At 36.3% G+C, this 23,969-nt stretch overlaps 1 protein-coding gene across 1 annotated transcript; it reads right to left on the bottom strand.

Annotated features, from left to right (window-relative positions):
* Positions 1-291: 291 nt before the first annotated feature.
* Positions 292-23,164, bottom strand: LOC111674088 (UNC93-like protein). Its single transcript, XM_023433179.1, has 2 exons — positions 22,222-23,164; positions 292-515 (listed from the first exon to the last, which is right to left on the bottom strand). The coding sequence occupies exons 1-2, from the start codon at positions 22,919-22,921 to the stop codon at positions 292-294; spliced, it is 924 nt and encodes a 307-aa protein (XP_023288947.1). The 5' UTR covers positions 22,922-23,164.
* Positions 23,165-23,969: the final 805 nt, after the last annotated feature.

Genomic DNA, 23,969 nt, shown 5'->3' with positions numbered 1-23,969 from the left:
TTGATTTGAAGGGGGTTTCACTTCACCTTAAGTACAGATGATTGTTTTGTTTCGATCGCTAAAATTCATTTTTATCTATACAACACAAATTTTGCTATTACCTTATTACTTTACCTAGTCAACGATATTTCACATTATGTTGTTTACTGTGCTTATTTTAGTGATATACACTTAATATGACAGTTCAGCTTCTTGACAAGCTTTATCTAAGGCAATTTTGTTACGAAAACTATTGTTACATCGATCATAGTTTTCAAGCTTAAGTAACTATTTTTTACGGAAATAATTTACTCACCTCGATAGAGGGTCCACAAAAAGTGCGACGATAAGGACAGCGACGATTACGCAGGACAAATAGATTGCAGAGATTTCGTAAATCTCGGAATCTGGTGGCCTGCTGAGAGTTTCGTGAGCTCCGTTTCCGAAAATGCAGAAATTAGCCCCGCAACGTCTGATTTTGTCTTCATTCGTCGTATTACTCCCTCCATCACTTCCAAACTCTCCCTCGCTGAGCACTGAAAATCAGAAATTAAAACAATTATTATTCAAATAATTAATTAGTTTCTAAGTGCATGACATTATGCTGCCGATTTTTAGAAATTTTATATCTGATATTTAATGAACGATTTCATCCTCCATATATAAAGTAAAAGCGGATTTCATTATAGGTGCACTGAAAAGAAATTTTCGTTGAACCACAGAAATATTTCTTTGAATAGTATCATCGAAATATTTCTTCGAATAGTACGATCGAAATATTTTGATAATTCGAAGAACAATTATTTGACTCTAACTCGAATAAATTGGATGCAACATTTCTTCGGAATTATGACAATTTATTGGAATTTATTTTTAATTTACTCCCTTCAACACTTTCAAACTCTCCCTCGCTGAACACTGAAAATCAGAAATTAAAACAATAATTATTCAAATAATTAATTAGTTTCTAAGTGCATGATATTATGCTGCCGTTTTTTAGTAATTTTATATCTGATATTTAATAAACGATTTCATCCTCCATATATAAAGTAAAAGCGGATTTCATTATAGGTACACTGAAAAGAAATTTTCGTTGAACCAAAAAAATATTTCTTTGATTGGTGTCATCGAAATATTTTGATAATTCGAAGAATAATTATTTGACTCTAACTCGAATAAATTGGATACAACATTTCCTCGGAATTATGACAATTTATTGTAATTTATTTTAGTGAAATTATTCTTTGAATTAACAAAGTATTTCTTTGGTTCAATGCAATTTTTTCTTCGTGTAGGTATAGTAAAGATAGACGGTTAATTGAGAGAGCTTCTTCGAAAATTTCATTAAAATTTATGTCTTATAATCGCAAGGCAAATGTAATATGTTGGCTGGAATATATATTTACTAATTGAAAGTGTATAGAAATAATAAGGTTCCGTGAACGATTTGTCGTTTGCGTTTTCTCGATGATTTATTTATATACAAAAGTAACTGTATCATACTATTATGAGATAACAATGTTACTGTAGGATCCATTACTATCTACTGAAAGGAAAATATGACGCTTACCAATAATGCAACAATCAGCAATATTTTCTCCACGGCAGAAAAACATGAAATATAATACTATCACCGCTGCAAGACAACATGGCGATAGGAATAATTCAGTCATTAAAATAATTCGGTCATACAAAGCTCACTCATAACCATCTAATTCTAAAAACAAATCCAATGTTCTGTGATGAATATAACAGCCAAATAACGGTACAACACATTATCTCTGAATGTAAAAAATATTAAACAGCAAGAAAAGGCTTCGGAGTACTCAACGTAATTACCAAGGCCCTCAATGACCCACGGGAAGTTAACAAAATGCTAATGTTCTTAAAAGACATTAACCTCCTACGTGTATTGTAAATCCCGACCATCATTATTTACTCACCTACACAATATATTTAACCCAACGTTAAGTGCTAACAACCAGAGTAGTTAATGCGACGTTAAAGGAAAAAATAAAATATATATATATTTTTTGGAATCAATTGCTCCAAAAATACTTGTGAACGTCTGCGATTCTTCGGTTGTTCATTCGAAACCGATATGCGGAAACGAGTATAGAAATGTTATGCGATATCCACGAGGCATGCGACTGCTCATCCACTTACAATTTATTTCCCTGAAAATATCAAAATTGTCAGACTTGCGTAACGGAGACTTCACGGAAATGCCAGTTTCACAATCTGCATGTGCATGCCTTAAAAGAGTTAAAGCAATGACGTATTTTCACTTCACATCGCTTACGACTTGTTCCTTTAATACTTATAATTAGTAATTCAATTCAGCAAAATAAAAGTCGAAGACCGACGAACAAATGGACTCAAAATTATTACATTTCTTAAAAAATTACTCGATTTTGACAAATATTTAGTAGTTACATCCACAACGTGATTATATTTTTGCATTATATCAAACGTAAAAAAAAAAAAGAAATATGTTACCTTCTAGGGCGTAACAAATAAAAAAACCTTGAATCATCAGTTGAATTGTCTACCGATTCGGTGAAAACCACTTCACGTGTTCTTACCCTAAAGGAAAGAATAGGTGAACGCGTGGCACACCGAAACGAAACAATCGTTTTTTAATGTAATGGAATAGACGGGCGAAAAACATCATTCAACCCTCTCCACAAGAGGCCATTTAATAATCTTCAATTTTAGGACGATTTTCCCTGTAACTTTAGTTATTATCAAATAGGCAAAGAAAAAAGTGATATTATTCTCATAGCAACATCACAATGAGTCTAGATATAAACCTTGTTGCTGTTCTCGCAATAAGGAGGAAATCGTGTCCCTCAAGAGATCTTTTCGAAATCGTCGATTCAGGAGGCTCCTCCGTGCGACTTTTACGCCATTCGGAATTTCCATTGGCTAATCCGCATACGCGATCCACTCGCCGCCTGCTGGCACGACAAACTTTCACCGAATGCTAATATTCGCTGTGCTTATAAATATCGTTTTTTCCTCGTCTTCGCACGTGAGCGATGATGTTAAACAACGACTCTTAAGGTGAAGTGAAACACGTCGAGGAACATGATCGACGTCGATGAAGAAGATTTTTCTAAATGCTTAAGTTGCCGACGTTCGTTTTTATATTGACAGCTGGGTCGAATTATATTGTGTATTGTACCAAATGGCATATTCCACCTGTCGTTTTTGTACAATAATTACAAAGAAATCGAAGTAAAACTCCAGAAATCCTCTGGATTTGTGCCTTCTGGGGCCCTAATTGATTGCGGAAGGACCCCCTGCGCCATCTGTGATTTCCAGGTCAATTAAATTTTCACTCCGAGACCTCGTATTCTCATCGTTTTAGCAAAGAAGAGCACACAACACTTTTTTTGCCTTTGTCCCGTTCAAATGCGAGTTTATCGATTACCAGAATCTTCTAAATTGTCGTAAAATTGTCCTGACCCTTTCGTTTTTCATATCAGAGCCTTCGATAATTGTATATTGATCGAAATATGAGAGCTCGACGCCATTTTGGATCTGGTCTAGAATGAGTTAAAAAATTTGTTGGAAAAATCAAAATTTTGAATGTGTCAGGACAATTCTTAGACGATCCTATTACTAGGGAAAGATGGCAGTAAAGTAAAGTTATTTAGTTGCATCGTTCGGACAAGAAGAAGTAATCGCATTAACTGGAACATTACCGAACTGTTAATTTTCCAAGCAATTCGTTCAAGGTATTAACTCTTGAATTAATATCTATTGACTTGTCATCGAATAGGAGCCGCAATCCTGTACACTGGGAGACATCAATGCCCTCCCACCCTGCACAGGCGATGCCGTATCTGCAGGGTAGGCATTCATGTCCGCCATTGTACCAGGTCGAGAATATTTCTTAATCTACATTTCGTTTCTCCCCCTATCTTATATTTATTAAATTCAATAAATATCATCAGCGTTCGACGTATTTCTCAACTATTTTATCCAACCAGCCCAAATCCAAACTCGATTATGATGTGTGCCCATAATTATGAAAGTGGTCTAAGTCATATATTTTTTGTTTCGAAATTACATTGAATTAATTTCGATTGAAATAATATGGCGTGAAATAACTGATAAACTCATTTTTTTTTTAATTTTGACTTAGACTACTTTCATAATTATGGGCACGTGTATCTATTGGATACGACGTTACTGTCGTTTGTTCTTTACTACTATCGCCATGACCACAAAGCATCGTCACACGTCTATCCGGGACGGTAACAAGGCTGTCAATTTTCCAGATAACTCGTTAGACACGCGAGTGATTGCGGTCGCGCTTATCTCGGAAAATCGTTAACTTATTGGTTACAGTGTATATATTTTAACGGTACGCGACGTTTCCCTGTCAACGTTTCTCTGTCCACTGACAGACCGTCGACGACGTAATCTCCACGAGGTTGTAACATTTCTTTGTTTCATCGCAGTTATAACACTTCATCTTTTATTGTCCCTTAAGGTGAAGTGAAACCCCCTTCAAATCAGTCGATCTGAATACAACACTTTTTTTTAAGGGTATTGGATCAAATTGTCCGAAACTTTGACACATGACTCGTGATCGTCTAAGAATTGTCCTGACACATTAAAAATTTGGTTTTTTCAGAAAAAATTTTTAACTCAGTCCAGACCAGAATCAAAATGGCGTCGAGGTCTCATATTTCGATCAACATACAATTATGGAAGGCTCCGATATGAGAAAAAAAAGGGTCAGGACAATTTTTCGACAATTTAGAACACTCTGGTAGTCGATAAACTCGCATTTGAACGGAATAAAGGCGAAAAAAGTGTAGTATGCGCTTCTATGCTAAAACGATGGAAATACGAGGTCTCGGAGTGAAAATTTAATTGACCTGGAAATCACAGATGGTGCAAGGTGTCCCTCTGCAGCCAATTAGGGCCCCAGAAAGCATGAATCCAGAGGATTTATGGAGTTTTACTTCGATTTCTTTATAATTATTGTACGAGAACGACAGGTGGAATATGCCATTTGGTACAATACCCAATCTAATTCGACACAACTGTTAATATATAAACGAACGTCGGCAACGTAGGTATTTAGAAAAGTCTTCTTTATCGACGTCGATCAAGTTCCTCGACGTGTTTCATTTCACCTTAATGGGAAAATCGCGTAGCGTAAGCCTTACGGAGAGTGGAACTAGATTTCCTAATAGAAGTAACGAACAACCGCAGTGCAATCATCGCAAACAGCCAATACATTCTTTCTGGACCGGCTCGATACGTTAATTTCATAGAGACTACGAATGGGGCCCCCGTAGAGAAGTCTACATTCGATCGTTATACAAGAGAAAGGGTGTCTCTCCGACTAGGAGAAAGATCCCCTAGTAGCACAAAATATTTCTCCTATATTTTCTATATATTTAACGAATATCGTACATTTTGTAAATATTCACCAGGCATGTGAATTATTTGCAAAACGTTTACTTCAGAATATACTTCTATAACGTTTATACAATATTAGCTCCATGGGTTTTCATAATATTTTTCTACCAAATATACAAAACATTTCGTTTCATNCTATATGTTTATAAATTATTGAGACTAAATATGTCGTTGAGATTTTCAAGAAATATTTCAAATATCTTCGAATGAAATCTACAAGAAATCTTTAAAAAATCTGTCGCTTGAGATATTTAGCGAAGATTACAAAGAAATATTTAGAAATTATTCTATGCTACTAGGGTCGGAATTTAGCCTCTCTGTCCCAAGTGTTCTCCGCTCCTTTCCGGGTCACAAGGAGGCATCATCGCACTTGTCCTTAACCCTTTTAGTGCCGGGCGAAAAAGAGGTGCTTATGCAAAGATAACCGGCCGAATTTTACGATTTTACTAGGATTTGGAAAAAGGCTCATAAAAACCAAACGAAAAGCAATATTTACGTAATTCGAAAAGCAGGGTATTAAAGACAAAATAGAGAATAAAACAGTGATGCTAATTTTTTCTATATTCATTGAAAATTACATAAATAACAAAGGTATAAGTGATAAAAAAAAAAGAAAAATTGAGTTCTCCGTTTCAAAACGTAATTGCACATGGAAAAAGTCATCTTTTTATCATAAATTTATATAGACCGTTTGCTGCAAAGTATATACTTAAAATTTCCAATATATTTTTTAACAAAATAAGTAATATTGCACAAGAAACATAAAAAATAACTCCAAGGCACATGGTAGGCGCCGGACGGATTATCTCATCCGAAAGAAGTAATTGTTATAGATTATAGGTTGTTACAGGTAGGTTATAGGTTGTTATAGGTGTTGTTGTATCGTTATTTTAATTCTCTCGTAATGAAATTAGACTATTTATAACGTATTATAAATTTATTTTGAGATGGAGATCTCTCGCAAAGCGAATAGTAAAGCGCTACAAGGTGCGGGACGATATATCGGCTCTGACACTTTTCGCCAGTGCAGCGAGGGCCGATATATCGGCCTCCGGCACTAAAAGGGTTAAACTTCCTCACCAAAAATTTTCTTCTCAACTTCCCCTTCTCCACGCGGCCCCTTCCATGAGCGGCATCGACTCGCTACACTCTCGCAAGATACTTGTAACTCTTACAAGGTCCTTTGCAAATTCTATCTTTCTCTGCAGCCTCGAAGAAGATAGGCGCCATCTTGATTTCTCGGCGCTCCGAGCATGAATTGTGCGACCGCAATCACCGAGGAATGGAGAGATTAAACCGAGACATTTATGCACTCACGGTTAAGTCAATTTCCTTTAATCGCTCCCGATGCCGCATTTTCATGACTCTAATGATGCCGGACGAAGAAGCGCTACATTACTGCGTTTCAGGACTCGAACTCTGGAGTGGCTCGAAACATAATTATGTACGTGATTGTTCTAAAACGTCATTCAGCGTCTTAGTTACTTGTTTGTCTAGGGAAAAATAACAATATTTTGGTCTGTAATGGGTTTCGTAACAATATTAAGTAGCATTTAGTTGGGGATTGTAGAAATTGAGGGATCTGAGGCAAAAAGGTGACCTTTTCCATTAATTCTTTCTATTCCTTGTAAAGGCGTTCAAAGGAGGTTTTTAATGTCATTTATATGTAACGTTGTAACGCTGAGCGGTGAGTAAATGAAAAATATTAAATTAACATTGTTTTAAAATTGTTATACTATAGTGAAAATTGTATCCTAGCGTGGCTTTGGGCCTGTCTAATATTGACGTCATACGTTTTCCTGTAATTTTAAAATATGGTTGTGTGAAAATAATTTTGTTTTTTAGAGAAATCTTTATAGAGTTTAATTAATCAAGTCTAGTTTATTATATAACTTTTAATGTTTTTAACGTTTCACGGCCTGGAATAATAAAGAATGTATTTCTACAGTGATCTGTTAATTGTTGATAAAACTATTAGAACAGAAAATGAAAATGTTTAGATTATTCAACCAGCTGCATAATCTGCAATTAAAAAAATTCTAAAAATTATGGAAGTACTCATACAAGCAATAAAACGATGATACTTGCGTTTCTAAATGCCATATTATATTCGATATAATACATTTCTTGTCTTATGAAACAAGAAGTTTAGTTAATAGTATGCTATTATCATACTTCTTTTTATTCGAATGGTATTGATTTGTTATCTTGCTAATTCTATTTTCAGCACCCAAGATATTCATCAACGTATGTTTGGACATAGATATAATGTATATATAATATGTTTCAGTTTATTATACGAATAAAAACTGTTTTCTTTAAAAAATAAATCGTTCGCCTAAAAAGAGAAAATAAAATAGAAGGTTGCAAGTCAATAAATTAATTCTTTCCGAACGCTGACAGGTATAACTGAGACAAAATCGCAAATCTTTCTAATTCTCTTCACTCGGTTTGTTTTTGTAATTATGCGTTGCATTCTATTGAAACGGATGCGCTGCAAGAAATTGACCTATGATTTAAACGAATTAACAGCATGTCAATTACAAGTGGACAAATCATTCCCGGAGAAGGTCAATGACTGATCTTTGTGGGTCAATGACTGGTTTTCGAGACAGGTTCAGGCGTGACTTGCGATTGGAAAGATTCCAAGATTTACTATATTTTTTAAAACACGTTCTTTGCGTCACGGGACATTAATTACTCATGTCAGTTTTCTCAAATGCACGTCTTGTGTGGGTTTCCTACACAATCATTCATCGCAACGTATCAAATGTCATTGAAATTGATTCATTGGATTCGATTCACATTGCATTGTTATATGAGCCGTTTATTTTGAAAGTGGCGTAAGTCCATTTAAAAAAAAAATCCTGTTAGCTACCTTAATAGTTACATTTTTACATGATCTTTTCATTCTAGAGCAACTTAGTAATATATTTAAAATCATTAAGATTTTGTAACACGAAAATTTACAGGGTCAATGAACCCTAGTAGCACAAAATATTTGTCCTATNTGGGATGATAAATTTGACACCCTTAGAAACCCAAAAACATTATTCTACAATGTTAACTGGTACCCATATTTTTAATTTTAATCCAACGCAAACCCTTCGATATCTCGATCGAATATAAATGGACTTACTCCACTTTCAAAATAAACGGCTCATATATTCCAGTGCATAATTATTATTAAAGTTTATTGTCAATTATCTGTCTTAAAACTATATTTATGATATTTATTCGTCATTTTGTTTTGCAACAAGACGTAGAAAGATAAACACGGTTGCGTGTGAAAACGCACCGATTACTTCGAAATCTCAAAAAGAAACATTTTGGAAATCATCTTAATGATCCTCGGAATTGTACAACTTTTTTATCCCTACTATTCCTTTAGTACAATGAATGAAAATGAATATATTTCGAGTAGTCAAGGTTAACGAACCATCCAGAGTATTTAGAACCATTGACCCAAGACGTCCAGATATTTGAATTTATTTTTTAATTTGCATGTCTGAAGTAAAAGAGTATAAAAAATAACTTGGTGTAACGAAAACTTTTCATTTCAATTACACCTTTATGTTGAAAGTTGAGCAAAGTGATTTATACAATTCATTCGAAAGTGGAAATATTTGAATTTATTTTTTAATTTGCATGTCTGAAGTAAAAGAGTATAAAAAATGACTTGGTGTAACGAAAACTTTTCACTTCAATTACACCTTTATGTTGAATGCTGGACAAAGTGGTTTATACAATTCATTCGAAAGTAGAAATGCATTGTTGAAACTGAAACGAGACTACTGACCTTGCGTCACCTACTCATGACATCTGTATGTTAATGGCAAGTTGTAAAATGTCTTAGAACCGATGTTTAAACGCTGGGCTTAGCATAGAACGTGTTTCACAACACTAGTAGTAAAGTTTACATAGTTAACTTAATTTCGTTACCCAACGCGACTGTTACAAATTTAATACCAATGTCCGTATTATTAAAAGAATTTACGCTAAATAAATGTCTTTACTTAAATAGTCCATGTTAATAATTAATATCGCTTTTTTGTATGTAGCGATAATTTCGTACTGTAAATAATTCTCGCGAACATTTACCATATCATTTCCTATCATAAGCAATAAAACTTATGTTATTATAAACGAAGCGTCCTTTTAACTTAAAGAAGTTGTAAATAAATAAAGTAATTGGTGCGCAGCCGCCGCATACTTTCAAAGTGAAATTATTTAAAAACATAATATAGAAAAAATCTTGATCATTTTAAGAATCGTGCGAATTTTCACGAGAAATGAAGTTCTGACATTTTTTGATTGTCTGGTATCACTTCCATCGGCTTGAAGAAATGATTTAGGTATATGTTTGAATACAACCAACAGTGTACTTATGAAATAACACTAACGCAATATCTAGAAATATTAAAACAGAGAGATGAATGTAAATAGAAATCTACCACAAAGAAGGAAACGAAAGCGCTTAACTTCGCGAATCGAATTATTTTCGTAATACGTGAAATTCTATCTGATACAGTCCAATAAGAAGTTTCCCTATTAGCACAAAATTTGTCCTATATTTTCTATATATTTAACGAATATCGTACATTTCGAAATATTTAGCAGACATTTGAAATATTTGCAAAACGTTTACTTTAGAATATTATCCCTATAATATTTATATAATATAAGATCGATGTGTTTTCATAATATTTTTCTACCATTGATTTTGAAAGTGGCGTAAGTCCATTTATAGCCACCGGAAACATATTATTTCTTAAATAATGTTAATTATGCTAATTGGGATGATAAATTTGACACCCTTAGAAACCCAAAAACATTATTCTACAATGTTAACTGGTACCCATATTTTTAATTTTAATCCAACGCAAANTTTCTATATATGTTTATAGATTATTGAAACTAAATATGTCATTGAGATTTTCAACAAATATTTCGAAGTTATTCTATGCTACTAGGGTTCACTTAAAAAAATGATAAATTAAACCCTACGGATAAACTCCATTGTTTCTTCCTATGATATAATAACGTTATTGGAGGCATAAGTTTGTGCGGCTTTCCTTCAACAAGACGAACAAGAAACCCGCACCAACTTATGTTTCATTCCAATAGAAATCTCAGTATAAATTATGACGTCACAGTCGTAGCATTACTTCGCAACGAGAAACGAATAAACTAGAAAATGGTAAATCAACAAGTTTTTTAAAAAGAAAGATTATCATACGGCGAGTGAAAATATACAAGTGATTAATGGATTTGAGGTCGTGAATTGAAAGTGTATCGATGAAAATAAAAATACATGAAATTTGCACACATTGCGCAGGCACTTGTGGTGTCAACGGGTTGACCAACCTCGCAGGTAAGTTTATGCTGACACTATCGTGTTGTTGACTTGGCAGTTGATAATGAAACATACAGTCGAATATCGACTCGCACGTGGATAAAACGCGGTCAGGCATGGGCAGAGTTTCCACTTTCTATCATTCGACCGAATTCTTTTAACTGTTTTTTCTCGTCTCCGAAAACTATGAGTACAACATATTCATTAACGCGATATACGTTTAACTAATCGTGATAAATAAATAAGTCCATCACAGTACTCCAAGAATCAGGCGTCGACGCTATCGTTCTCTAACGAGTTTAGGATTCAAGTTAAATATTTGTATTAAATGATCGTGTCAAATTAAATGGAAAGCTTTTTCTTATTGATAACAGTTATAATTACGATATCAAATTAGGGGAAAAAGTTTAATCGATCATAGAAGGTGTCTAGGTGGAAAACGGTTCGACTGGATGTTCGCACCAAATAGCTCCTCGTTTCGATTCTATTTCACAAGACACACTTCATTTCAGAATTTGAGACCAACAAATATACCAAATATGGTAAACCAAGAGCATAATATTATTTTATAGGTTGTCGACGCGCTTTTATCCCTCTTATTCCATTAACCTTCGAAGATTCGTGGTTAGTAATCATTGAGCTTATGCGGAGTGTTCGATCATATTTGTGAAACGAAATTTGTTCGCTCTTATTTGTGAAACGAAAACATGATTGTATAAAATTAAATGGAAAGTTTTTTATTATTGATAATAGTTATAATTATGATATCTAATTAGTGGAAAACGTTTAATCGATCATAGAAGGTGTCTAGGTGGAAAACGATTCGACTGGATGTTCGCACCAAATAGCTGCTCGTTTCGATTCTAATCCACAAGAAATACTTCATTCCAGAATTTGTGACCAACAAATAAATCAAATATGGTAAACCAAGAGCATAATGTTATTTTATCGGTTGTCGACGCGCTTTTATCCCTCTTCTACCATTAACCTTCGAAGATTCGTGGCTAGTAATCATTGAGCTTATGCGGTGTGTTCGATCTTATATGTGAAACGAAAACATGATTTTATAAAATTAAATGGAAAGCTTTTTATTATTGATAATAGTTATAATTATGATATCTAATTAGTGGCAAAAGTTTAATCGGTCATAGAAGGTGTCTAGGAACGGTTCGACTGAATGTTCGCACCAAATAGCTGCTCGTTTCGATTCTATTCCACAAGACACACTTCATTCCAGAATCTGACATCAACAAATATACCAAATATGGTAAGCCAAGAGCATAATGTTATTTTATCGGTTGTCGACGCGATTTTATCCCTCTTCTTCCATTAACCTTCGAAGATTCGTGGCTAGTAATCATTGAGCTTATGCGGAGTGTTCGATCTTATTTGTGAAACGAATTTGTTCGCTCTTATTTGTGAAACAAAAACATGATTTTATAAAATTAAATGGAAAGCTTTTTATTATTGATAATAGTTATAATTATGATATCAAATTAGCAAAAAAAGTTTAATCCATCATAGAAGGTGTCCAGGTGTAAAACGGTTTGGCCGGATGTTCGCACCAAATAGCTGTGCTCGTTACGATTCTATTCCATAAGAAATACTTAATTCCAGAATTTGCGACCAACAAATAAATCAAATATGGTAAACCAAAAGCGTAATGTTATTTTATTGGTTGTCGACGCGCTTTCATCCCTCCATTTCCATTAACCGTCGAAGATTCGTGGCTAGTAATCATTGAGTTTATGCGGAGTGTTCGAATTTATTTATGAAACGCACGTTATTCCAACCGAAGAAACAACCCGGTAATCTCGTACATCGAGGGAGAATAACGAAAAAGAGCCAAAGAAAGAGATATCTTGAAACGCTCCGTTAAGGTGAAGTGAAACCCCCTTCAAATCAGTAGATTCGAATACAACACTTTTTTTCCAGGGTATTTGACCAAACTGTCCTAAACTTTGACACGTCACTCCTGATCATCTAAGAATTGTCCTGACACATTCAAAATTTGGATTTTTTTTAATTTTTTAACTCCGCCCAGACCTGAACCAAAATGGCGTCGAGTTCTCATATTTCGATCAATATACAATTATCGAAGGCTCTGATATGAGAAACAAAAGGGTCAGGACAATTTTACGACAATTTAGAACACTCTGGTAGTCGACAATCTCGCATTTAAACGGGACAGAGGCAAGAAAAGTGTTTTATGCGCTTCTATACCAAAACGATGGAAATACGGAGGTCTCGGAGTGAAAATTAATTGTCCTCGAATGGGTCCTAGGGCCCGAGAAAGCATGAATCCAGAGGATTTCTGGAGTTTTACTTCGATTTCTTTATAATTATTGTACGAAAACGACAGGTGGAGTATGTCACTTAATACAATACCCAATATAATTCGACACAACTGTCAATATAAAAAAGAACATCGGCAACGTAAGAATGTAGAAAAATCTTCTTTATCGATGTCGACCAAGTTCCTCGACGTGTTTCACTTCACCTTAATTAAGGCATGGCATCCCAATTGACCACGCATACGCAATTTTCATTTGGAGCGACAGTTCTGCGTCACCCTGTACATCGAGGGAGAAAACCCGATAGAGAGAAAGAGAGAAAGACGAGCATGGTGTTTTCTGGAACGCATTATTGCCACTTGGTCCTGCCGGGAATGTAGCCGGCGGTCGACTGTCGCCAGTCGAGGTGCGGAAAGTCCGACTATCGCAGGTTCATACCGGATAAATCTCGTTCCACGGCGCGCCCGAGGCGCTCCGTTGTAAACTGGTCTTCTGGTGACGGAACTGTCTACTCGCATTTACTCGCCAAGCCTGACCGGGGAAAGGCCCCGTCCGACTACTCGCCGGCCGTTACCACTGGGCCCATTCCCGCCGCGTAGCGGGGCTCTTCCACTGGCAAGGAAGGTATCCCAGGTCGATTTCTCCGATTTCATTTCATTTGTAATATGTTATAGTAGACTAAAATCTAAGCAACACGTATTTTTTTTTATCTGCCATTAAACATTTTAAGGGGTATAACGTTCTTCTCTCTTTACCCATTCCCGCCGCGTCGCGGCGCTCTTCCACTGGCAAGGAAAATATCCCAGGTCGATTTCTCCGATTTCATTTATTTTATAATATGTTATAGTAGACTAAAATCTAAGCAACACGTATTTTTTTTTATCTGCCATTAAACATTTTAAGGGATATAACGTTCTTTTCTCTTTACCCATTCCCGCCGCGTAGCGGCGCTCTTCCACTGGCAAGGAAGGTATCCCAGGTCGATTTCTCCGATTTCATTTCTTTTATAATATGTTATAGTAGACTAAAAACTAAGCAACCCGTATTTCTTTTTATCTGCCATTAAACATTTTAAGGGGTATAACGTTCTTTTCTCTTTACCCATTCCCGCCGCGTCGCGGCGCTCTTCCACTGGCAAGGAAGGTATCCCAGGTCGATTTCTCCGATTTGATTTCTTTTGTAATATGTTATAGTAGACTAAAAACTAAGCAACCCGTATTTTTTTTTTATCTGCCATTAAACATTTTAAGGGGTATAACGTTCTTTTCTCTTTACCCATTCCCGCCGCGTCGCGGCGCTCTTCCACTGGCAAGGAAGGTATCCCCAGGTCGATTTCTCCGATTTCATTTCTTTTGTAATGTTATAGTAGACTAAAAACTAAGCAGCACGTATTTTTTTTTATCTGCCATTAAACATTTTAAGAGGTATAACGTTCTTTTCTCTTTACGTTAATACATTGATTCTTATATTGAAACCATTGGGCTCGACATATATCTGAAATAATCCGATTTGACATACAGAATAAAATAACATATAGTGATATACAATAATATGTATACGGTAAATTCGACTGGCCTCCACCCTGAGTGTCCGGTGTAGTCGGTGTAGATCGGTTGATAGGATGTCGGGGGAAGTTGAAGGGTTGGTCGTCGATAGGCGGTAACACGTTGCCCAATTGTTGCTCAAAATCCGGATCCTAGGCTCATGAGGTCCTCCTTCGCGATGCGCTCTGGACGAAGGTTGCGGGTCGAGAGAGCGAGCGCTGGCCTTCCGATACTTGTAGCGCCGGAGAGACTACTACTCGGACAACCCGGTAGAGGCCTCACAGATCGGTTACATGCGATTGCGCGAATATTCAAACGTGTAAATTACGCTACAGGGGGTGAAACCACCACCCAAATTAAGGCATGTCAAGGGGCGACTTGGCAGTTTCATCATAAACGGATGGAGCAAAGAATTTAAATTTGTGTAATAAATAAGCAATAAAAAAGCAACAAATTTTAGTGTATGATTTATGTGATTATGCTGCTAGCTTTAAGGACGTAGTTTCACCCACAAGAACATAATATTTTTTAACCGATCCACCTAGAAAATCTTTTTCATAACGAGAAATGAAAACATAATTTTCTCAATTAAAAAAAAATTAAGGGGTGAGCCACCCCTAAATATGATTACGTTTATGCAAAGAATGGTTAAATTCAAGTCTAAAAATCTGAAAAAAATATATATTGTGTATGAACACGAAGGAAGTACGATGTGTCTTTGGATTTTCCCGAAAAAAAATATTGGCCGGGGCAACTACCCCGGAACGCTCACCCCTGTGAGAGGTGGCTCACCGCTTAATTTTTTTTTTTTATTGAGAAACTTATATTTCTCATTTCTCGTTTTGAGAAAGCTTTTCTAGGTGGATTGGTTAAAAAATATCATGTTCTCGTGAGTGAAACTACCAAATCGCCCCTTGACATGCCTTACCTTAGATGGTGGTTTGACCCCCTTAAAGTGTTTAATGGCAGATGAAAAAAAATACGCGTCGCTTAGTTTTTAGTCTATTATAACATATTATAAATGAAATCAAATCGGAGAGATCGACGTGGAATACCTTCCTTGTGAGAATCGGACGTCGAGATTAGGTTTTATCCAATTTTTATATCAATTCCTTAAGGTGAAGTGAAACAGCCCTCAAATCAGTCGATCCGAATAAGACACTTTTTTTTAAGGGTATTGGACAGAACTGTTTGAAACTTTGACACATGCTTCGTGAGCATCTAGAAATTATCTTGACACTTTCAAAATTTGGATTTTCGAAAAAAATGTCTTTACTTAGCCCAGAACCAAAATGGCGTCGAGCTCTCATATTTCGGTCGATATAGAATTACTGATGGCTCTGATATGAGAAACGAAAGTGTCCGGACAATTGTAGAATAATTTAGAACATTCTGGTAATCGAGAAACTCGCATTTGAACGGGACAAGGGCAAAAAAAGTGTTTTATGCGCTTCTATATTAAAACGATGGTAATATGAGGACTCGGAGTAAAAATGTAGTTGACACAGAAATCATAGATGGAGCAGAGGGTTTCTCTGTAGTCAATTACGGCCTCAGAAAGCATGAATTCAGAGGATTTCTAGAGTTTTACTTCAATTTCTTTATAATTATTGTACGAAAACGACAAGTGGAGTATGCCATTTAGTACAATACCCACCGTAATTCGATACAGCTGTCAATATTAAAACGAGCGTCGGCAACGTAGGTACTTAGAGAAATATTCTTTACGGACCAATAATCTTCGATAAGGGATCACTTCGAGAATCAGGGGTAGAATTATTTCTGTAACTTCAACGGAACCAACTGTACCTATTATTATTATACATTATTGTATACCAGAAAACTTTCCAGAAAAAAATAGTGACGAAATCCTACAAGCCTCATTTACATTAAAAACTACTTGAAAGTACTCAAGATTAGTATGTATACTGTTAACATGTAAATTACACGTAATTTACTGTTCCAGTGTTGTTCGCAAAACAATAGGCGGCGCCATTGGGCAAGAAGTTACATACATTGTTACATAATACTGAATAACCAACCACATGATGTTTCAATATACGTTTCAATAAAAATGTATCCTTTCACTTAGAATGAATAAATTATCAAACAGAAATATGTGAAAATGTGCCCTGAGGTCTACGAAATATTCCTTAGGTATAATCTTTTGAAAGAGCCAAGTTTATAATAAATTCTTTCATTTTGGAATTTTCATGCTTCGTGTCTTCTGCTATTGTAATATTATTTTATACATATATATATTACAATACAAAACTTGTCAACATTTTCCAAAGATATCATTCTTCTTCTAGTTGATCGAATCCGTATTTACGCAATAAAACCCTCAATACGTAAATAAGTGTCAATTATGCCGTATAATTCATTCACAATTTACTCAAACTGTCGATTGAATTAAAGAGGAAACTTTGAATACAATAAAAACTCTTGGCAATAAATTAAGACGAGCGCAATCAAGTTTACTTTAGGCTTGGACGATACTTCAAATGATTCATGCACTCTTGCAGAACGACGATGTGGTGGATTGGAATAAAAAGCCAGCTTGGAATAAAATTAAAATCGTTTACTTATAGCCAGACCGAACGTGAAGAAACACGTGACTAATAAGTACAATACTCGGTGTATCGTAGAATACACCTACGCGACATGCACTGTTAAAACTCTTGCACTGTTTCCGCGTCGAAAGGAAAATAAAAACCGCTCGATCACATCACGTTAGATAACAGCATACCGTGCCGACAGCATGACGGCTTTGTTAGTAGTATTTTAAAATGAGCAATCTATTCTAAGGTATAGAAAAAGCGAAACCAATATTGGACTACTGTATACTGGATATTTCTTACGTTGCACTTGCTCTCGGTTGGGAGAATAACCGAAAAGTAAATTCAGTTACGAAATGATCTTATGGAATATTTATATTGCAGTCTTTTGTGAAGGGAGTAGTGATAAGAGAAAAAAGGATAATAGATGAATTTCCAATCCCTAGTAGCATAGAATAATTTCTAAACATTTCTTTGTAATCTTTGCTAAGTATCTCGAACGACAGACTTTTTAAGATTTCTTGTAGATTTCATTCGAAGATATCTGAAATATTTGTTGAAAATCTCAATGACATGTTCAGTTTCAATAGTTTATAAACATATATAAAAATTAAATTTTTCAATTTATGAACATATCATAAAAATGCATTCTTTACTACCCAGACTTAGGTCTGGGCTAAGTTAAAAAATTTTTTCCAAAAATCCAAATTTTGTGTGTGTCAGGACAATTCTTAGATGACCACGAGTAATGTGTCAAAGTTTCGGACAGTTTGGTCCAATACCCTTAAAAAAAGTGTTGTATTCGAATCGACTGATTTGAAGGAGGTTTCACGTCACCTTAAGGCGTTCACACATCTAGCATGATAGTAACTATAAGCATAATGGTAAGAACTGGCCAATCAAACTCCAGAAAAACTGAATAAGGCGTACTACATTGGTAATTTCATTGATGGATTGTTATGTCCACCATTATGCCACTGTAAGGTACGTGAGGTACGTATGACGAACCTTACGAGCAAAGTTGAAACTTTTTTCCGGAAAAGCATTATGCATTACCCAGATAGGAATTCATGATCATCATGTGATGAGGAAATTCGATTAACAAACAATTTGCAGACCATTTGCTGCATGAAATGCCTACAATAAATGTACGGATATTACGCAATTAATTTGAAGAAACATTTGCGGTAAATTTATCACGCTCGAATATGAGCAACAGACGCTGCAATTGTTTATCGGCAATGCGTGAGATAAATTTAGATGTACATATTCGTCCAAACGTTGAGACATTGCATGTACTTAATTTCGTTTCATATTTAAGTATTTTTGGTTCGTCGTTCTGTACTACAGAGTTTCAAATGAGGACTCGCAAGCAACACCCTCATGATTAATTTCATGATTTTTTATGATACAAATTTTTTGTAAATTTTGCATCACATTGTTATCTGGGTTAACTTAATGATAATAGTTATCTTTTATAACAAAGGATCTTTGTAGGTTTTATTTTGTCCAACAATTTAAATGCGATTATGCAAGTTAAACATAGTTAAATTTTGTATTTACCAGTACTATCTCCACGAAGATTCTACAGCCATTTACCTACAACGTGTTTTATTTTGTTTTTCATTTGGTAATTCCGTTGACGTCACTAATTTTATGCGTTGAAAAAACCATTTAAAACTTCATTGAGGGAATTCGTAAGCGCCTAACTATCATGTGAGCTTATCGACGAAATAAGTTTCTCACTATTTTCCGCGATTACCATACGAAACTGTGTGAAACATTGACACGTACACATCTTGACAAAGGAAGATCATTTGTTGACTAAGAAATAATTACTTGACAGAGACGTACGATTATAATCATTCAAACACTTGTCACGTGAGGAGTTACAACGCCATGTTTGTTTTCAAATGTATGTAGCAATAAGGAAAATCATTTCCCGATAAACCCCAATCAAACGCCTCTTCTCCGTCAAAATCAGTTCCTTGGTATAAATGTTCACATATGAGTCCATAATTATGAAAGTGGTCTAAGTCCAAATTAAAAATAAATGAGTTTATCAGGTATTTCACCCCACATTATCTTAAGCTAAATTAATTCAATGTTATTTTTACGATATTGTCAAAAATGAACCATTAGAGAGTGGTTGTAATTTCAACATTATATGGAATTCATTTAGTGTTAATTATGAAAGTGGTCTACATAAAAAATTTAAAGAAATTATATAAACATAACCTTAAAATGGCACGTGGCCCTCTTTGGCGCGTTTTTGAACTACACGATAAGCCGACAAATGACAATCAAACAATAACAGAAACGACAATACTTTCCGGTCTACCTAACAATACATGGAATTCATTTAGTTCTATTTTGAAAGTGCATTAATTCAGTTGGGCTCTTCCGATCTAATTATTGGCGGAGGAATTATTTATATATTTTACCACTATGTCCGCGGATAGCGGTTCAGGTAAGTTAATGACAACGTACATATTATGTGAATATGTTAATTACTATTCGGATATGATGTGATTTGCAGATATTATACGACCACGTAATACTTCTTTAGATGATTCTAAATTCCACGTTTTGAAACTTTCGCCTAAAAGAGGAAGACCAATAATATACGGAAATATTAAATTACTTCCATTATACCCCACCACTAAACCAGTAATGGAAGAAAAACAAAGATATTATGTTTACATCTCTCCAGTTTTTCAGGAACATTTGAAAAAACCTTAAAAACTCATAATGATGAAAGCCTAAAATGATAAAAATGGATTTCTTTTGAAAAATAATTAATAAATGTTCATGAATTATTTCATTAAAATTATCGTTTCTAATAAAACTCGTAGTTTTTTATTGCTTTAAGTCATTTATAGGACATTCAGTTAATTTTGAAAATGGTCTAAGTCAATTCACACTTTAAAAACAACATTTTCGTATGAAATTCACCCAAAATTTCATATTCATAATAAATTTCCATTAATCAAGACTAATAAAATTCTAAATTAAAATGTTGCATAATATAAAAATATTATTTAATTTATTCAAATGCAATTCATTAAATATCTCGAAACAAGAAATATATGACTTAGACCACTTTCATAATTATGGGCACATATCACATGTTGCCTGGAATCTCGTGTGTGTGTTAACCTGCGAATAATCTGTCTTTCATTTAGTCACCCGTAATTTAACTCCTTCCACTACATTTCAACCGCACCAACATTGCTCAATTATATCGTCTTCCTTTTCTGTATACTTTTAAGTACAAATATTTTAACGTCGCAAATGTCGCGGACAAATACGGTAACGTCTGCGAGCACCATCCAAAGAACTCGTCGGAATGTGTCTGTATGGCGTTATGCGTCAAAATGTGATATGTAAACACGCTTGGCGCCGCCTAACTGTTTCTGCAGCAAATTAGATCAGGTCGAACTTAAAACCGCTCGAGCGAAACAGAAAGACGAAGAAAAAAGCACGTGGCTGAAATTCCTGACACTGTTCCAAGTGTCAAGCCCTGTTCGAATCGCAGCGACGATTGCGTCGCAATGCACATGCATGTCACTCGATGATTCGCGCTCTGATTCGTCCAGTCAGCATCAATTGCATAAGTTGGCACCAATGCGGCTATCCTGTTTCTCGCCGGTGCCCTTAAAGGGAGAGGCTTATGAAATTTGACCGAAAGTTACGATATCGTATATTTTAAATTCGTCGCAACGTTCGAAGCACTATCGATGAAAGCTCTCCAAGTGAAATGTTTCTTGGAGGTTGGAATAGCAAAACCATCGGGTAGTTCCGATAAGAAGCGTCCATGAACGTGTTTTTAACAGCGGGCACTATGTTTTACTCCAAGTGTACGTTTTTACTAAATATTGGGGCACAACTAGCGAAAGTTTGCTCATAAATATAACTAGTAACTGCTAGTTCTCTCCGAATCGGTAGCCATAAAACCATCATTTTTATCCAAATAGTAAATATCACGCTCTAAAATTGTTCTGCCCGGCTAGTTTGTCGGGCAGTTGTTGTATGAATCCCGATTGTTTTTGCAAGTAGATTTGCAAAATTCGTACAACTGCTCACGTGAAAAAGGAACGTACCCGAATGAAGTGAGACTTGTCGCGAACAAAACAGACTTGAATTTATTATAATATTAAATTGACGAATGACTTGTTGAATTTTGTCAGCTCTTCACGCGTGAATACCGGTAACAGTTGCAGAGATGATGGCGAAGGCTGACGAGAGACGTTGAATTCTATCGAGAGACGGAGACTAACTGACTTACAGAAAAAACACAGGATTCCTCCTCCGGTCGCATTACATTTTTTGAGGAGGTGGTAGCATATTTCTTACATAGAGATTGGCTGACTGATTTTAAGAAGGCCGGTTAAAATCGAATAGTCAGCCTCGTGATTGGTCGAAAGCTGTCCAATACGGTTGGGTGAAAACGGACAATTTTTAGCTGCCGTGCAGATGGAGAAACATGCTGTATGTCCGTGTGCATGTTGCACGCCCGTGTTAGCGGTAAAGTTAAAAAAGGTATGACGGTAAAGAATAGGGACGGTCAACCCGAGAAAATTCTAAAGAACCCTAAACCTTCGCGATGGGACGTACGGGGCAATATAACCATATCGTAGAAAACTAAAATTTACGAACGGATTTCGAAGTCAGGAAATTGCTAAATTGGTAAATGGCCCGATGGGCCCAAGCAGGCAGTAAGTCCCTTTCTGGAAATTTGTCTGACATTTCAAAAGCCACGATGAATTTAAACACATGAGTGTCGCGCACGGAACAAAAATAAAAATGTCGAATACAACCAGCTAGTTCAGCAGAACTGCAAAGGTGGTCAAATGACATACCGCGGTGGCACGCAGTGATCATCGCTGAAGGAATTCTGCAATCCAAGCGAGATGAATTCCCTGAATCGGCTAAATACTTACTAGCCCAACTTCTGCGTATCATTGCCGTATATGCATCACTTTATCAAATTTCCTTTATTTGGTTCGTTAAAACTCGTTGAGATATTTCAGCCTCACACTTACCCAGCGACGAGATGAGGTTGCCCCAAAGTTCGGCAGTCTGCCAAGCAAGGAAGAAGAACCCGAAGAACCTGACTACGATGGCGTCGGCGGGCTGATCGGTCAGCTTGGCGTAGACGCCTCCAACCTGTGTCAGATAGGTGGCTTTGGCCGCCCACATCGGGGCAGCACCCAAACCCAACAAGACTCCGGCAGGCACCAGAGTGTAGAACTTGGGGTAGAATTGGGCCCCAATGTAAGGCGCATAGCACAGCATGGAGACGCATAGCGTCCATTTCACGGTGAGCCTCTTAATGACGAAGGTGGGCACGAAGATGCAGGACAACACGAGGGCGGCGTAAATGGCGGACAAGGAAACCGTCCCCAGGCCGTCGCTGGCGTTGATAGAGGACTGCAGGTTGGCGGTTCCCTGGAACGCGGTGAACTGCACCATAAACGCTACCGAGACCGTCCCGATATTTTTCAGGATACGCCATTTCTCTCCCCTGGTCAATTTGCACTTCCGGGATTGCGTGTCGTCGTCGGGGACCGGGAGCTGAGGCGGCTTCGTGGGCTCGGGCGGGATGCCGTCGGTGCCGTCCTCTTTGTAGCCCTCGTTTCTGTAGCCCACGCCACTCACGGAAACCGTGTAGACCGACGCGTCGTCACCGACGTCGCCGCCGCCACCTCCGCTTCTGCCCCCGTCGTTCTGAGACGCCACCATCCTCCGTGTCGGCTACCTGGAATTCAGATAAATGGGGTTAGGCCCAGGTGAATAGAAAAGCGATTTTATAATCTTAGGGAATAACCAATTGGCATTTTCAAAATCGATGTCTGGAGATTCTTTTATTGCTCAGTTAGGAGACATTTATTGTAGAAACACGCATAAATGAGCGGGAGATGTTAAGACTACGTGACTTCGAAGACGCCTTAACGGCGTTCACCACCAAAGTGGGGACGATGTCTTCCACCGCTTCAAATTTTTTCCACAACCCCTAAGGTAGTAGGTCAGCCCTGCCTATGTCGCCCCAGTGTGACCACGTAAAAAATGGAAAAATCGAACTATTTCTTCACGTGGGAATTAATCGCTAATTAATGTAGGTTTGAAAATTGTATTTTTACGAAGATATTGGTTCTTCTCGGAGCAATTAATTAGCAATTAATTCCCACGCGAAGAAATAGTTCGATTCTCCCATGTTTTTCATGTTTCTGTCCTGCGATCAGCACTAGGAGTGGCGATTCACCCCTTTAGGGGTGAGCAAAAAAATTGAAATTTGGTTTTTCCGCGAGCAATTAATTAGCAATAAGTTCTGGTATATAATTCATCGATGAACATTTACCTAATAATTGTTTTTTATTGTGGCAGTGCTAGCTTTATATAAAGCTGACATCGCCACCATTTTTCGGAAAAGTGTAGGAGCAAAAAATATTTTTCTCGTGCAATAAAATAGCAATAAATTAGCAATGAATTTTTCAACAAATTTTATTAAATTGTGCTACTGTGGCAATTCCAGCTTTATATACATAGCTGAAAAGTGTTTTGAGGGCCATGTCTAGTGCTATCTATTCTATTTACCTTCCTCATTTACCTTCATTCATTTTATATCGGGTGACAAAATCAATGTTTATTGTCAAACTGGAAGAATATATAGAATGGTATTGTTCCACCGCAATATATGAGTGGAAAATGATGAAACGGTTCATATCGAGTAACTCAATGTCAAGTAATTCAGAACATTAACAGACTACAACGTGACTCATGCAATGTTAAC

Source organism: Orussus abietinus, unplaced genomic scaffold (assembly GCF_000612105.2).
Source record: "Orussus abietinus isolate OABI.00-Male unplaced genomic scaffold, Oabi_2.0 scaffold598, whole genome shotgun sequence".
Classification (NCBI taxonomy): Eukaryota; Metazoa; Arthropoda; class Insecta; order Hymenoptera; family Orussidae; genus Orussus; species Orussus abietinus.
Note: the sequence above shows the minus strand (reverse complement) of the source record. Positions and strands in the feature narration are given on the sequence as shown.

Excerpts from the sequence above, each read along its gene's own strand:
- LOC111674088 (XM_023433179.1), bottom strand. The coding sequence starts at position 22,921 with ATGGTGGCGTCTCAGAACGACGGGGGCAGAAGCGGAGGTGGCGGCGGC. Across the intron at positions 516-22,221 it reads CAACCTCATCTCGTCGCTGG|TGCTCAGCGAGGGAGAGTTT; the intron begins GTAAGTGTGAGG and ends TCTGATTTTCAG.